We start from the raw sequence: 13,599 nt of genomic DNA on the forward strand, positions 1-13,599 counted from the left end.
CGTAGCGTAAAATGTGAAAACCCTATAATAACTCCGTCATTTTGGACGTTTTCCCACTTGACTCACAGAGAGCAAATAAAATATGCCATCTCGATTCGGAATGGTACTCTCTTGCGTGTTTAATGTGAGGTGGGATATTACATCCGATTATAAGGAGAAAAGGTTGAGATTATTCATTGAATGATCATGGAATTGGGTAGTGTGGAAAATGACTTCAGGAATTGAGGGGGCACAAGTAGGCTTACTAAATTCAGTGCTATCTGAATCTTCTTATCTATTTTATATGTTCTGTTTCTGAAGCTGTCTATGTCTATGGGGAGAAACACGAGGTGAAAACACCGTTCCAAACAGAAATTGAAGATCCGGGTTGTTTTCAAAAACAATTTCGTACACATCAACATCTATTTCATTTTTTTATGTAATCCTGAATAAGATACGCTTCTTCATACCCTTCCCTGAAAATATTTAGCTTGCTGCTCCAGTTTGTAGGAAATTATCACTTTTGCCCAACCAAATGTACAGGGTGGGCAAAATTCATTGTCTACTGAAGAGATCTCGGATCTATAAGAGCTAGAAGAGAGAATGGTGAACCCGTAGCCTCTTCGACCCTTCGTTTTTGAGTTATTAGCAAAAAATGAGATTTTGACGATTTCGAAAAGTTCACATAACTTTTTTGTCTTTGAAATTAAAGAACTGAAATTTGAACCTTCTACAGGCACTTATCACGTAGAACCCACTGACGACCCTCAAAATATGTTTTTATTTCGAATTAGGCGAACGTTTCTTTTTATCTCTTTTGAATTTGTAAAAAACCTTTTGTCAATAGATTCTACGTATAAAAGTGCCTAAGAAGGTTCAAGTTTCAGATCTGTAATTAAAAAGTTATGAGAAGTATTCAAAATCCTATTTTTTGCTAATAACTCAAAAACGAAGAATCGTAGTAGGCTACGGTTTTCACCGTTCTCTGTTTCTGTGTTTGTCATCCATTTTCTTCTAGCTCTTATAGTTCTCGAGATCCCCTCAGTAGACAGCGAATTTTGCCCACCCTGTACAGGGTGAGGTTTTGACTCATACAAATATTTTAAAAGAAACACTTTTTTCCTTTACCATTTTTTTCTGAATAAGCTCGGTATAAAATATACAGGCTGTTGAAAAAAAAATGTTATCTCACGGACGGTTTTATCCAATGAAATGAATTTCGGAATACAGTTTTTCATTAACTTGATGAATCTTTTCCGAACACAAGATATCACCCACGTCTTCCACTTTTCTCATTATGACCATTACGTACCATAAAAATGCCAAAAATTCAAAGAGCCCAAAGAGCTCTTGAAACTAAGTTGGACGATATCTAATGAATACAATTTGAATATTTTGTAAAATAGAAGTATTCATCATATTTTAATATATAATGCGCCGTTTTCGAGTTATTTTATCTTCAAAAATAAAAAATATCTGTAAAATACGAAAAATTGGGTACTTTGACCAAATGCAACCCTTTTTGAAAGATCCACAGAATTAACCAGTTAATTATGTTTTACCAGGGGTGGCACAGCTCATTATGAAAACTTAAAATGTTTTTATCAGGGCCAAATCGATTAAAATGGTATAGAAAAAAAGTGATCCTTTTGATCTGAAGAATCTACTGTTGAAATATTTGAACGAGTCAAAGATTCACTGTGTATATGTAGAATCCTCTGTACTACATATTACAGATTTATTTTCAGAAAATCTCAAGCAGATTCCTGGAGAGAAGTCGGACTGTTTTTCAGAATTAAAATAATTCTAAACAAGAGTAGAAATTGGATGTTATAATTTGTTTTCTGTTCGAATTATCATAAATGACCAAAATCGAAGGAAGAAATGAACAAGAAAACGAGTTTCAACCGAAAAATCGCTCGATTCATACCCGCCCGACGATTTTTCAGATTCGTGAAGAATGATTCCCCAATTACGATCCCCGGAATTTTTGAGTGTCCTCATATCTCACATCTTCATCCCCACATCCGCCCCCGCAGAGCGTCGAATCAATTTCCTGCCCTCATAAATTGCGGAATCAAAAGCGAATGAAAAGATAAGAACTGTATAAGGGAAATATTTGCATAAACTTGTCCCGCCATAAATTTTCCGGCTGCCCGGATTCGGAAATCTTACCGGGAGTGGCGAGCGGCGCCCCAGACGTCGCCATCTTCAAAATTATCGTGGGTATTCTGACGCTCCGGTCAGCTGGACTCCGCTATCGAATTCGGGAAATATTTTGCCGGGACAGATCGTGCCCGGATCGCAATCCCCGGAGGTATTGGTAGCCTCCGCTGGTCCGGAATATATATAACGTGTTACGATATTTTGTAATGCGCCAAAATACGAGGTGGTTATCATGCGACGCGTGTTACCTCATCCTATCGGTTTCGAAAATTGGGGGGTTGGAGGGTTAAGGGGGTATTTGTGTAGAAAATATAGTTGTGAATCTCCAGGAACCTGAATACATGTCTGAGTTTTATAATCGGTGGTTTTTTAGAAGCTATTACCATGGGCAAATCATAAACATTTTTATTTTGAAATGTTTCACCAGTACCTTGAGGCACACACCCAGTCAAAACCGTTCCAGTCAGGTTTAGTTGCAACATGGTGCATGCGCTGGTCAGCACAAGGTGCGTTCAATTATTGAAACTCCCCGATTGAAGTGATGAACTAATGAATGAAGGGGATGAAATCCTCTCTCAAACTGTGCTTACCCAATGTACTCTTAAAACTCCTTCAATCGTAATATTGCTTTTTAAACGATTGAATTCGGCACTTCTTCTCGGAAGGAATATGTAGAGTCATTCGGGGCAACTGTGCGCACCTTTGCCTTTCAAGCCATACCCTGTTTCAAATGTTGAAGCTAGGAAAATTAAAACATATTCATAAGATAGAGAATTTTCTAATCTATAAGAAAACATCAAAAAGCAAATAAACAAAAACGTTTTTTTTTCCGCAAAAAAGAATTTAATAGAAAAAGTCGGAGTGCGTTCACATGCCCCGTATTGCGGGTAAGTGTGCGCACCCTCACGGGGTAAGTGAACGCAGTGCTTAGTGAACCACACAATCAAAACAAATTACAAAATAATGACATCAAAATGTTACAATATTAGAGAAATGCTGTTTATTGTCAATACAGAAGCGCCTTTTTACAAGCAGTGCATTATTGTTCGTGCCACAATTCTTGGTGAACACAACACTTGATACATTCCCGTGTTGGTGGCTCTTCATATTTTTCTGAACAAATAGGACAATATTGATCGAGTCTTAACCAAGGAAATCAACAATGTGATAATTTATTCCTCACTGAACTGATGCCCATATAATGAATCTATGTGCACACTTACCCGCGCACACTTTCCCCAGTAAGCCAAAATTTGAATTGACGTTGTTATAGAGTTGAGCATCTAAGAGAACCTAAAATGTTTTATTATATATTTAGATTAATATGCGCATGATCGAATTAAATATTGTTTAACACTGTCGGACTCGGAACTTGGACCTGGCAGAATTTGCAGAGATGCTAAAAATTAACAAGAAAACTAGTGAATTTGATTGATTGCAAATAAAAAGTTAAAGAAACGTGGTACGGCGCACTCCTATGAAAAACTAATTTGGCGATTCTGCGAACTTGCTTCAGCCAAATGAACCCCTCTTTCATACATTGCATAGTCGAGATATACGCACTGCGCACAGTTACCCCGAATGACTCTACAAATTTTTATTTTAAAATGTTTCACTAGTAACTTGAGGGCCTTGAGGCACACACCCAGTCAAAACCGCTTCAGCCAGGTTTAGTTGCAATATGGTGCATGCGCTGGTCAGCACAAGGTGCGTTCCTATCTTCGTCTCTTCCATGCAACTTCTTTTTGTTTCCGACTGAACCAGTAGAGTCAAATTTGCACAACGTAATTTGTTTCGGCCTTTATTCACCACAGTTTTCCTTGCAAATGGTTTCGTTCAATTATTGAAAGTCTCCGATTGAAGTTATGAACTAATGAATGAAGGGGATGAAATCCTCTCTCAAACTGTGCTTACCGAATGTACTCTTAAAATTTCTTCAATCGTAACATTGCCTCTCAAACGACAGACGATTGAATTTGGCACTTCTTCTCGAAAGGCATAGGCAATTCATTTTAGAAATTACAGGGAATATGAAAAACGTTTCAATTAGCAACGGAGACAAACGGTGCTGTAAATAATGATGACTACAGAAGACAAAGGCAGAACAGATACAATTTCACACCGTCCATCGTAACGTGAAGTAATTCCTCCATTGAATAGTAAATTTTAGAGCGCTCCTAACTGCTGCTTGAATTAATCCTTAAGAAACAAGGGAGTCAATGTTATCGTCTAACGATCTATTCTGATGGGCGTCGTCAAACTTACGTGAATCCATTTCAATTAACGAAATATCTCTAATTGGAACTAGAGAAAGCCGATTCGAGGATAATGGCGATATGAATTTGACGAGCTAATGATTCAGTCCACGCTTCTGATTTTTATTACCAAATTGGTCGATGAAGGAAATCTGTTGCCATGGAATTTATTTATTCGCCGTAATGGGTAGGATTTGAACGGTTTTATTGGAACCCTGAATATAAAATGACAGGATCTGATTCATCAAGACTTCATCACGCTCCAATCATTCTAAATGAATATTTTCTCAATTCTGCTGTCCATAATGGAGATTGGAATTTCCGATTCGTTGAAGAATTGACATCTGTACGAGATTAGGGGACAATATGTGCATTCTCAGTACTGAAATGCTGACATTTCGAAGCGTAATCTGCTAATGCTTTATGTCAGTTCATATTCTATGGAAAAAAATCATTTTCCAAGATGAGAAAACCTCCCTTATCCTTGATCGTTCTATAGCGGATGTATTGTCCCCTGTTCCATTTCCAACGCACCAATATCGGAATGAGATCTCATCCAGAGCGTAGTAGTTGGTCCGCGACCGTATGCAGGGGTAATTTTTAGCCAGCGACTAAATTAATGTAATTAATTTCGACTCGATAAGGGTTATGAATTCCACTGATAACTCCGGTGTTATTAAGGCCTTGGAAATGCTGAATTCACATAACCATATTTCGCAGCAGAACAGTCCATTTAATTCGTTTTGGTTGTTGGAGGCATCCCAGTTAAGCTTGTTAAGACATACGATACTGTTTTTTCAGATGATCGAAGAATTCTTTTATCTGTTATTGAATATGTAAAAATATCTTAAAAGGGGTGGAAGATGATGATTTCACAAAAATAAGTCTAGAGAGAACAGATCTGGAGATCTGGCTGGGCCTTCTATAGAAAATTAAGGACACCCTTAGTTTCTCTATACTAACGCTTTATTTGAAAGATCCTCTATATATACGTCTACCGTATATTTGAATTTGAGGAAGATAAAAATGTAATGAAATTGTCTGACACATTGACAGATCACCCTCCGAGTGAGCCGAGAAGCTTTGTTTCCCCTCAATTTTCTCTTGAATTCAATTTCTCATCTATTTGGCGTTTCGAAATTGGAGTATGATGTAAGGGTATACTTTATATAACCTTTCAGATAATAAGTGATTGAGATTCAATATCTTATCGAAAGATACAATTTCTATGATCCTCATGATAAATTCGGTTGGATGCAAAAAATCCAGTGCGACTGAATATTGAACAGGGACTTGAAAAACAATGTTTCAGGGCAAAATATTAAGAAAAAACAGATGGGTATTTGGAAGAGCCAGTCGAACAATGAATAATTAGCTCTTCATTATTGTAGGTTTTCTTTGTATTTGCGATCTCATCTGTTCAATATTCCTTTCAAAACTCGATGAAGACATGGAATTTTAACAACAGAAAAACATCGTAATGCAACAACAGGTCCAAGTATTGTAATGAAATGGATATTCGAATGAATTAAAATTTTCGTAATATAATAACGAAAATAACGAAAATTGGGTTCTTTGATCGACTCTTTTTAAAGGATCCTCATAATTAGTTATTCTGAAGGTAATTTTAGAAAAAAAATGTTTCTTTTGACCTCAGACATCTGTTGAAATATGTGTCTACTGAGGGGATCTCGAGAACCATAAGAGCTAGAAGAAAACGGATGACGCATTCCCGAGCTCTTCCTCAGAGAAACAAAGAATGGTGAAAACCGATTTCGAAAAATCCTCATAACTTTTTTGTCTTCAAAGTTACTGATCTGAAACTTGAATTTTCTAGATGCACTTTTTTACGTAGAATCCACTGACGAGCTCAATATATTTTTTCATTTCGAATCATTAGGCGAACCTTTTTTTTTAATACAAACTTTTATTGAATTCGTTATTTTTGAATTGGAAAAAAATCATTTTTTAGTAGATTCTTACGTATAAGGTGCCTAGGAAGGTTCAATTTTCAGATCTGTAACTTCAAAGACAAAAAAGTTATGAGAACTTTTCGAAATCGTCAAAATCTCATTTTTTGCTAATAACTCAAAAACGAAGTATCGTAGGAGGCTGCGGTTTTCACCATTCTTTGTTTCTCCGAAAATGAGCTCGGAAATGTGTCATGCGTTTTCTTCTAGCTGCTATAGTTCTCGAGATCCCCTCAGTAGACAACGAATTTTGCCCACCCTGTATATCGAGGATACTGGTTTTATGAATAAGTGGATGTGGGGCAACTCCTTTCTGTTCAGCGGACTCAATCGTTAATCTCAGAGTAAAATTGAAATGATTGGAAATAATGAAACGAAATTCATTTCCTGCTTTCTTCGTGAATTCCTATACATCCTACCACATACAATTTCCATACAATCAAGCGTTCAACCATCGAACACTCCCGCGTTTTTTTCTGTGATGAAGGGGGAAATCAGACCTCGTTTGAATGAGATATTACATCAGAAAGTCCCCCTACGTAAGACCAGGCAACAAGAAACACACCCCAGAATGGCGGCGTCATTTCATCCATCCAAGATAGAAATTGCGTGAATATTTTCCTCCTCCATATTTTCTGCGCCACATCTTATCCAGTCAGGAAGCTTTATCACACAATGTGGCGGAATTTCATGCCTGATCGTTTCGTGGGGGAGCCTGAATAATGGAGAAAAAGCGTCCCGGCAAGGATTGCCGCGGTTCCTTTAAAAATTAAAAAGGATGAATATTTCATAACCACTCCGAAGTGGAGTTTCGGGACGAAATTAATTATTTGGATTAACGTCGGAAAGTTCGGCGATCCGGATTCATTGAAGTGGGATGTTTAATTAGGGAGTAATGATCATTATTGATCGCTGCTGTTACGTGGATATAGCAAAATTGCCCAGTATTAGGACAAAAATATGGATTCGATTCCTGTAAAAGGTTTTGTTGTTCTAATCATCAGTGATTATCTTCTAGAGGCTGAAAAATGTCCTTGAAGGGGCTATTTTCATGATTATCTTTTTTCTGATGTCTATCCAGAAAATCTGTATATCGAAATCACCCATTATTAAACATGTGAAGCGTTGAATAAGATCAAGCACTCAATTTTTGGTCATCTCATATCTATACCATAGGATTTCAAAATTAGGCCAATTTTCTAAGTTGTCATTGGCCACATTTCAAAGTAAAATTTTCTATAACCTGAATTCATCCAAATTTGACGTCTTCAAGAATGCAAATGTGTGGTCTCACTCGAAGCATAATTCAATGAGCCACAACTTTAATATGGAGCTGCTCTCATCATATTATATAGACTGAGTCTTTAACTCGTAAAAATATTTTAACAGTTAATTCTTGAGGTTAAAGGAAACACTTTTTTTTCCTACAATTTTTTCCGATTTGGCCTGATAAAAAGATATAGCCATTTTAAGTTTTCATAATGAGCTGTGCCACCTGAAAAACAAAATTACCTTCAGAATTACTAGCTAAAACTGTGGCACTAAACATCTGTGAATCAGAGTTAAATTAACCCTAAGTACCCAAGTTTTCAAATTTCGACCGATACTTTTTAATTTTTGAACATCAAATCACTCAAAAACGGCGCATTATACGGAGAAAATATGAAGAATACTTTTATTTTACAAAACGTTCGAATATTCATTAGATAGCGTCCAACTAAGTTGGGTGCTTAGAATTTTTTATATTCTCATGGTACTTAATGGTCATAATGAGAAACTTGGAAGACGAGGGTGATATCTTGTGTTCAAAAAAGATTCATCAAATGAACGAAGAACTATATTCCGAAAATCATTACACTCCATAAAACTGTTTGTGAGATAGAACTAAAAAAAACATTTTCTTATGGTTTTTCAACACTCTGTATCTTACAAACCGAGCCGATTCGGAAAAAATGATGAAGGAAGAAAGTGTTTCTTTTGTCCTTAAGAATATACTGTTAAAATAGAGTCAAGAACTCACCCTGTATTTTCGGACATTTTCCTGAAAAATTAACGTTGAAAGGGATATTGCTGGATAATATTAAATTTTTCATCAAATGTACCCTTCACTAGTTGTCGATAGTATATAGAGGCTACGAAATAATGAGCCCAAATCCGTGCAGGCTTTTCCTCAAAATTATTCAAGAATGGGGAATAAAACCATAAACCCAACATAATGCACAGGGTAATCAGGCATTGAAATGTAAATCGCCCAACTGAATTGAAAAATAGGGCCCAGACATGTTTCTTATTCCTCTTCCTCGAATAAATTCGGCGTCCCTTTTTCTAAGGTATTCTAAATAAGATGAGAGGGACGCTAATGGCATCCTACATTTGAATTTCAGACCTCCTTAGTTAATTTTTTAATTACTTTCTTGACATGAGGAAACTTGAGTACATGTTAATTTGAGAGTTCTAGGGTGTGGGTTTTCGAGTCGACCCTCTACTTGTTCCGACAGAGCTTGCAACGTGTAAAAATAAATTATTCTGCCTGCTTTCGTTATGCTTTGAGTATTGTTGGGAGAAAAATCTTTGGGGTGAAACACGTTCAGCGCTAGAATAAAGGTTTTTCAGGATATGAGTAGGTATATTCTGTCGCGTGAGAAGAGAATGCCTTGGTTACGAGGAAAGGAATTTAAAATATAAAATTGTAAATTGATTACTCACATGTGGGTGGGTATATTAAATGACAACAAAGGAAATGAAAACTTTCAATTATTTTCAACATATACCTACAAATTTTATAGGATTACTTGGCGATCTGCTTTTGTAAAATAATTATAGTGAATGAGTTTATCCATGTTGCATAAAGAGAAAGTTTGCCTTGTTGGTCAGATCCTTTTTGTTTTTCTCTTCGTATTTCAACGTGATATATAAAACGGCATATTTGCTCCTATCTCTGAAATCGAGGGCATTCTATTACTGTCCTCGGATGTGAATTGCATGAAAGCTTTTTCGAAGTTCTCCAGAAACAAAACAGTCGATGATTCGATTATCATTTGCACTCTAGAGAGCCCTTCAAAGAGAAATGACAAATGGAAAAATAAATTTGATTTTCTCGAAAATATTGCCGGAATTCATTAGGTTTGGTATGTAAATAACGGTTCTCTGATACGCTGAATCTATTGGAGTAACATCGAAAGCATATGCCTCTTCGTTCAGATTTTCGTAGTTGAAACGAAAAATTTTTAGAACTAGCAAAAATTTCGAATATTTGGGCCTATCTGTTCAGATTTTCATGGTTGAGTTGAAATATCATAAAGGCCGCAATTTCCAAAGTATGATATCTCCGAATTTGAATATTTCGATCTTTGAATTAAAAATTAGCAAAGGTTTAGACCCATTAAATTCGTATGTACTTCCAGGCCCGGATCTAGGGGGGGACAAGCGGGGCGCTTGCCCCGGGCGTCAGCTTAAGGGGCGCCAAAATCAACCAGAGTTTGAAATTTTTTTTTTAAGTTTTTCGGAAAAATCAATTTCCTAGTGCTAAAATCGAAACTGTAGAATGGAAACATGATAAACCATCACTAAGCCAAAAATCTTCAAAATCAATGAGGGATCAATTAACTGATGTATATGTATTATTCAGTCATCTCTAGGAATGACCGCCACACCTGGGTGAAATAGGTTAAAAGATGGGATATGTCTACAATGTGTCGCAAGCATAGAGCCAGTAATTTCTTTGCCTGGGGAATTATCGACCCATCCCCATTTCATCTGGAACTAAGGGCCAAAATTTCCGAATTTTGATGGACCATAACTTAAAAACTAATCCTTTCAGCAAAATTCTGTTCGCATATTCATAATAAAGGCCCTCGATTTAGTAAATGCACCAATATTGGTGGAAATCGCAGAGATCGAAAATTTTTCAATTTTCCATACTGTATGGATTTTTTTGAAAAATATTTTTGGTCTCCGATCAAAACCAAATTCGTACTGTACACTAATACGAGGGCGTAGAACATGAATATGCAAACAGATATTTTTTTTAAATTAAGTTTTCAAGTTATGGTCGATGAAAAATCGGAAATTTTGGACCTTCGCGGGAAAAATTATAAAATCTAAACTGTTAGCGGTAGATGAATTAAGTGTGGTTTTTTCTATTTGCGAAGAACCAATATATCACAAAAAAATCAGCATGACTAGTGTTTTTTTTTCTGGCTGCTACACCTCCTCCTTTGACCAATTTTTTCGAAATTTTACACTAAAAGTGATTTATTTCTCAAAATACTGATCCTACAAAAAATCAAATTGCATATTCGTGATCTACGACCTCGAATTAATAAGTGGAATGACCCGGGTCGATATATGTCGCTGAAAAAATTAATTTTCGTTCGGAATAATTTCGTTCGTAAAGCGCGGGTAAAAACGATAGGTGAGCGAGGGCTGCAAACGACATTCTTGTAAAAACAAACTTTTTTATTTTTCGAACGATTTCAACCCGAGTCATTTTTTCTACTAATTCGTGGTCGAAGATTACGACTAAGCAATTAGATTTTTCCTAAGATGAGATGGGGAAAAAATAACTTTTAATCACAGAACATAAACATCAATGCATCATGCTTTTAATGGAACAATGGGAAAAAAATAAGAGTGAATTTTTTCCTAAAGTACTCATTTTAGGAAAAATCTAATTGCATATTAGTAATCAACGACCTCGAATTAGTGAAAAATATAACTCGGGTTGCAATCGCAATGACGAATATGCAATTATATGTTTCCTAAGAACCTTAGAGGGGGGGGCGCCATCATGAATTTTTGCCCCGGTCAAAAAAAATCGTAGATCCGGGCCTGTGTACTTCTGAAAGGAAGGAAATATGAATGAAGACTGACAAAATGAATATTTTCGACGCGAAACCACAGAAACTATATTTCATTCTTCATTAAATCTCGCAAATTGATTCAATCATCACTGATTACGGCAGAATTATTAGCAGAATGTTGAGATGAGTTTTGAGTCGTAAATCTCCCACAAATTGAAATCCCCAAACTCCACCATTAGTAGGAAGGAATTTAATTGAAAATTCTTATCCTCAAAGGATTCCCGTTAAATATGAAAATATTACGCCACTGCTTTTTTAGCAGAATATCTGGAATAGCTGTGTTAGACCTTCATAATTATCCAGTTTAATTACTAAACTAAAGAATGCCCCGGGAAAGATTAAAATTTGAACGTCAACCTTCGTTTTTTTTTCTTCTTCCGCTGCCCTCCTCCACCAACAAACTTACCTCATCGCTTTTGTCTTCTTTGTCTGCCTGGGCAACTGAAATGAAGAAAATCTCCGTTAAAAACACCCTTAAATCGTCCAAGCTGAAAGACGTTAATTCGAGTTTAATGAATAGAAATAAAAATTCAGAATGAATAAAACGGTTAAGCCCTGGAGAAAGGGAGTACTTGTCCCTATTAAACGAAATGAATTTTTAATCACGTCGCTCCTCTTAACCGGAAAATATTCAATCAGCAAAATATAAGTAAAAATCGAACCTCATTTCATGAGGGGGAATAAGATCTGTGCATCTATTGAAAAGAATGCCTCCTCCAAAAATTATAGAGTTAACTCTATAATCTTTGGCCTCCCCAAAGGCACACTAAGCCATTGCTGAAAAGAGTTGTGTAACCGTTAACCCCGTACTCGCCACACCAACAATCGCCCATCAAACTCATACAAACGAAATCTGGACTTGTCCGTAAACAGACAGGATCTCATACTCGAGAGCCTAACGAACTAAGAGTTACTTATTGAATCAAAAATTAATTTTCAGTAAAACCAATATACGTGTGATGCATATTGGATTCGACTAGCAAAAAAGTATGCGAATAAGCTATCATCCAGTTGACTACCAATCGAATAAAAATTCTCTGGAGCACGATTAATCAAGTTGATAGATTAAACTCGGTTCGGATGAATATAAATTTCAAATAAACACACACCAATAAATCTTTTCAACGATTCGTATGAACTTTTTCCCACACTTCCGCAGTTTTCTGACCGATTCAATTAGGAACGCAAGATTGGTTCGCCCGAACAGAAGAACTACGAGTAATGAATTCCCCGTCAAACAAAAAAATTAATTACTTTTTCGACAAAGGAAGATTTCATTGTTCTCGTTGCGACAATATTTCAATTTGATTCCGGAGCATTTCCATGCAGCATTGGTGAATGCCATCTCTGGGAGTTCATTACGTTTCAAATTAACTAGTTAATGACCAATTTTCCGGAATTAGATTGGTATGGGAGGTCTTCGATTGAGGATTTCTGAATTTCGACGATCAAATTGTTATGCGCTTTCAGAGAGGCTATGTGAGATTATTAGCTGGCAGAAATTATGTTGTCAATGGAAACGTGATTGCAATTTTTTTTGTTTATAAGCTATGAAATATGATGAAGTTGGAAACCAAGTCCACTGGGGAGTTTTAATTAGCCCTTTATAATTGCAGTGTTCAAAAATTGAAGCGGGTAATTAATCTGTATAATAATATACAGGTGTCCCAGCACTTGACAGTTTCTCTGGTATGAATAAGGAAAAGCTATAATTTTTATCTAGGATGCCCCCTGCGAAGATATGTGTCGCCAAATGGTACTCCGATAATTGAGTTTTTTTGTGATAACTTCCTTAAATTTATTGCTTCACCGACACTATTACTTGAAGGAATACCTACTTTTGGTGGAAGGACTTTTTGTTAGTTTTTAAGTAATGAAAGTTGAAATATTATATTATCTTTTAGATCCTCACAGATATTACTATATATACTTTGTAGTGTTTTAAAAAATAAAAGGAGATTGTTGCAAGATACCTCGCAAGTAATGAATCAAGTTTATCATCTGTAAAGTCCACATTCTGAAGATAAAGAACTTCGCATTTCACTACATAAAAATCTACGGAAAAACCTGAATGAAATATTCAATTTCATTAATAATAATAACGAACGTTATTATTCAAAGAAAAAAATTATGAAAAATTATTCATGGTTGTAACAAATTAAACAAAAGTTCTTCTGAGACATCACACAATTATTCCTAATGAAGAGAAATAAAACTATATGAAGAACAAGTGACTAGCAGGCATAAAAATGTTTATCATTTGAATCAACTTGAAATAAAAACTATTTTGATTCTATTATTCCAATACTTTTCACTTCATCTTCGTCCTTTTATGAAATTAATTAATGGAGTTCCGATAATTTGAAC

General features: G+C 35.9%; 1 protein-coding gene across 2 annotated transcripts in view; it reads right to left on the bottom strand.

Moving 5' to 3' along the window:
- Positions 1-13,599, bottom strand: part of LOC123307665 — a 48,950-nt gene that overhangs the window by 34,531 nt on the left and 820 nt on the right. For both annotated transcript variants that reach the window (XM_044890063.1, XM_044890062.1), the window contains exon 2: positions 11,639-11,673. In XM_044890063.1, the coding sequence (XP_044745998.1) occupies positions 11,639-11,673 (35 nt within the window). The remainder of the gene's footprint in view (positions 1-11,638; positions 11,674-13,599) is intronic.

This window comes from Coccinella septempunctata, chromosome 2 (assembly GCF_907165205.1).
Source record: "Coccinella septempunctata chromosome 2, icCocSept1.1, whole genome shotgun sequence".
In the NCBI taxonomy this organism is placed as follows: Eukaryota; Metazoa; Arthropoda; class Insecta; order Coleoptera; family Coccinellidae; genus Coccinella; species Coccinella septempunctata.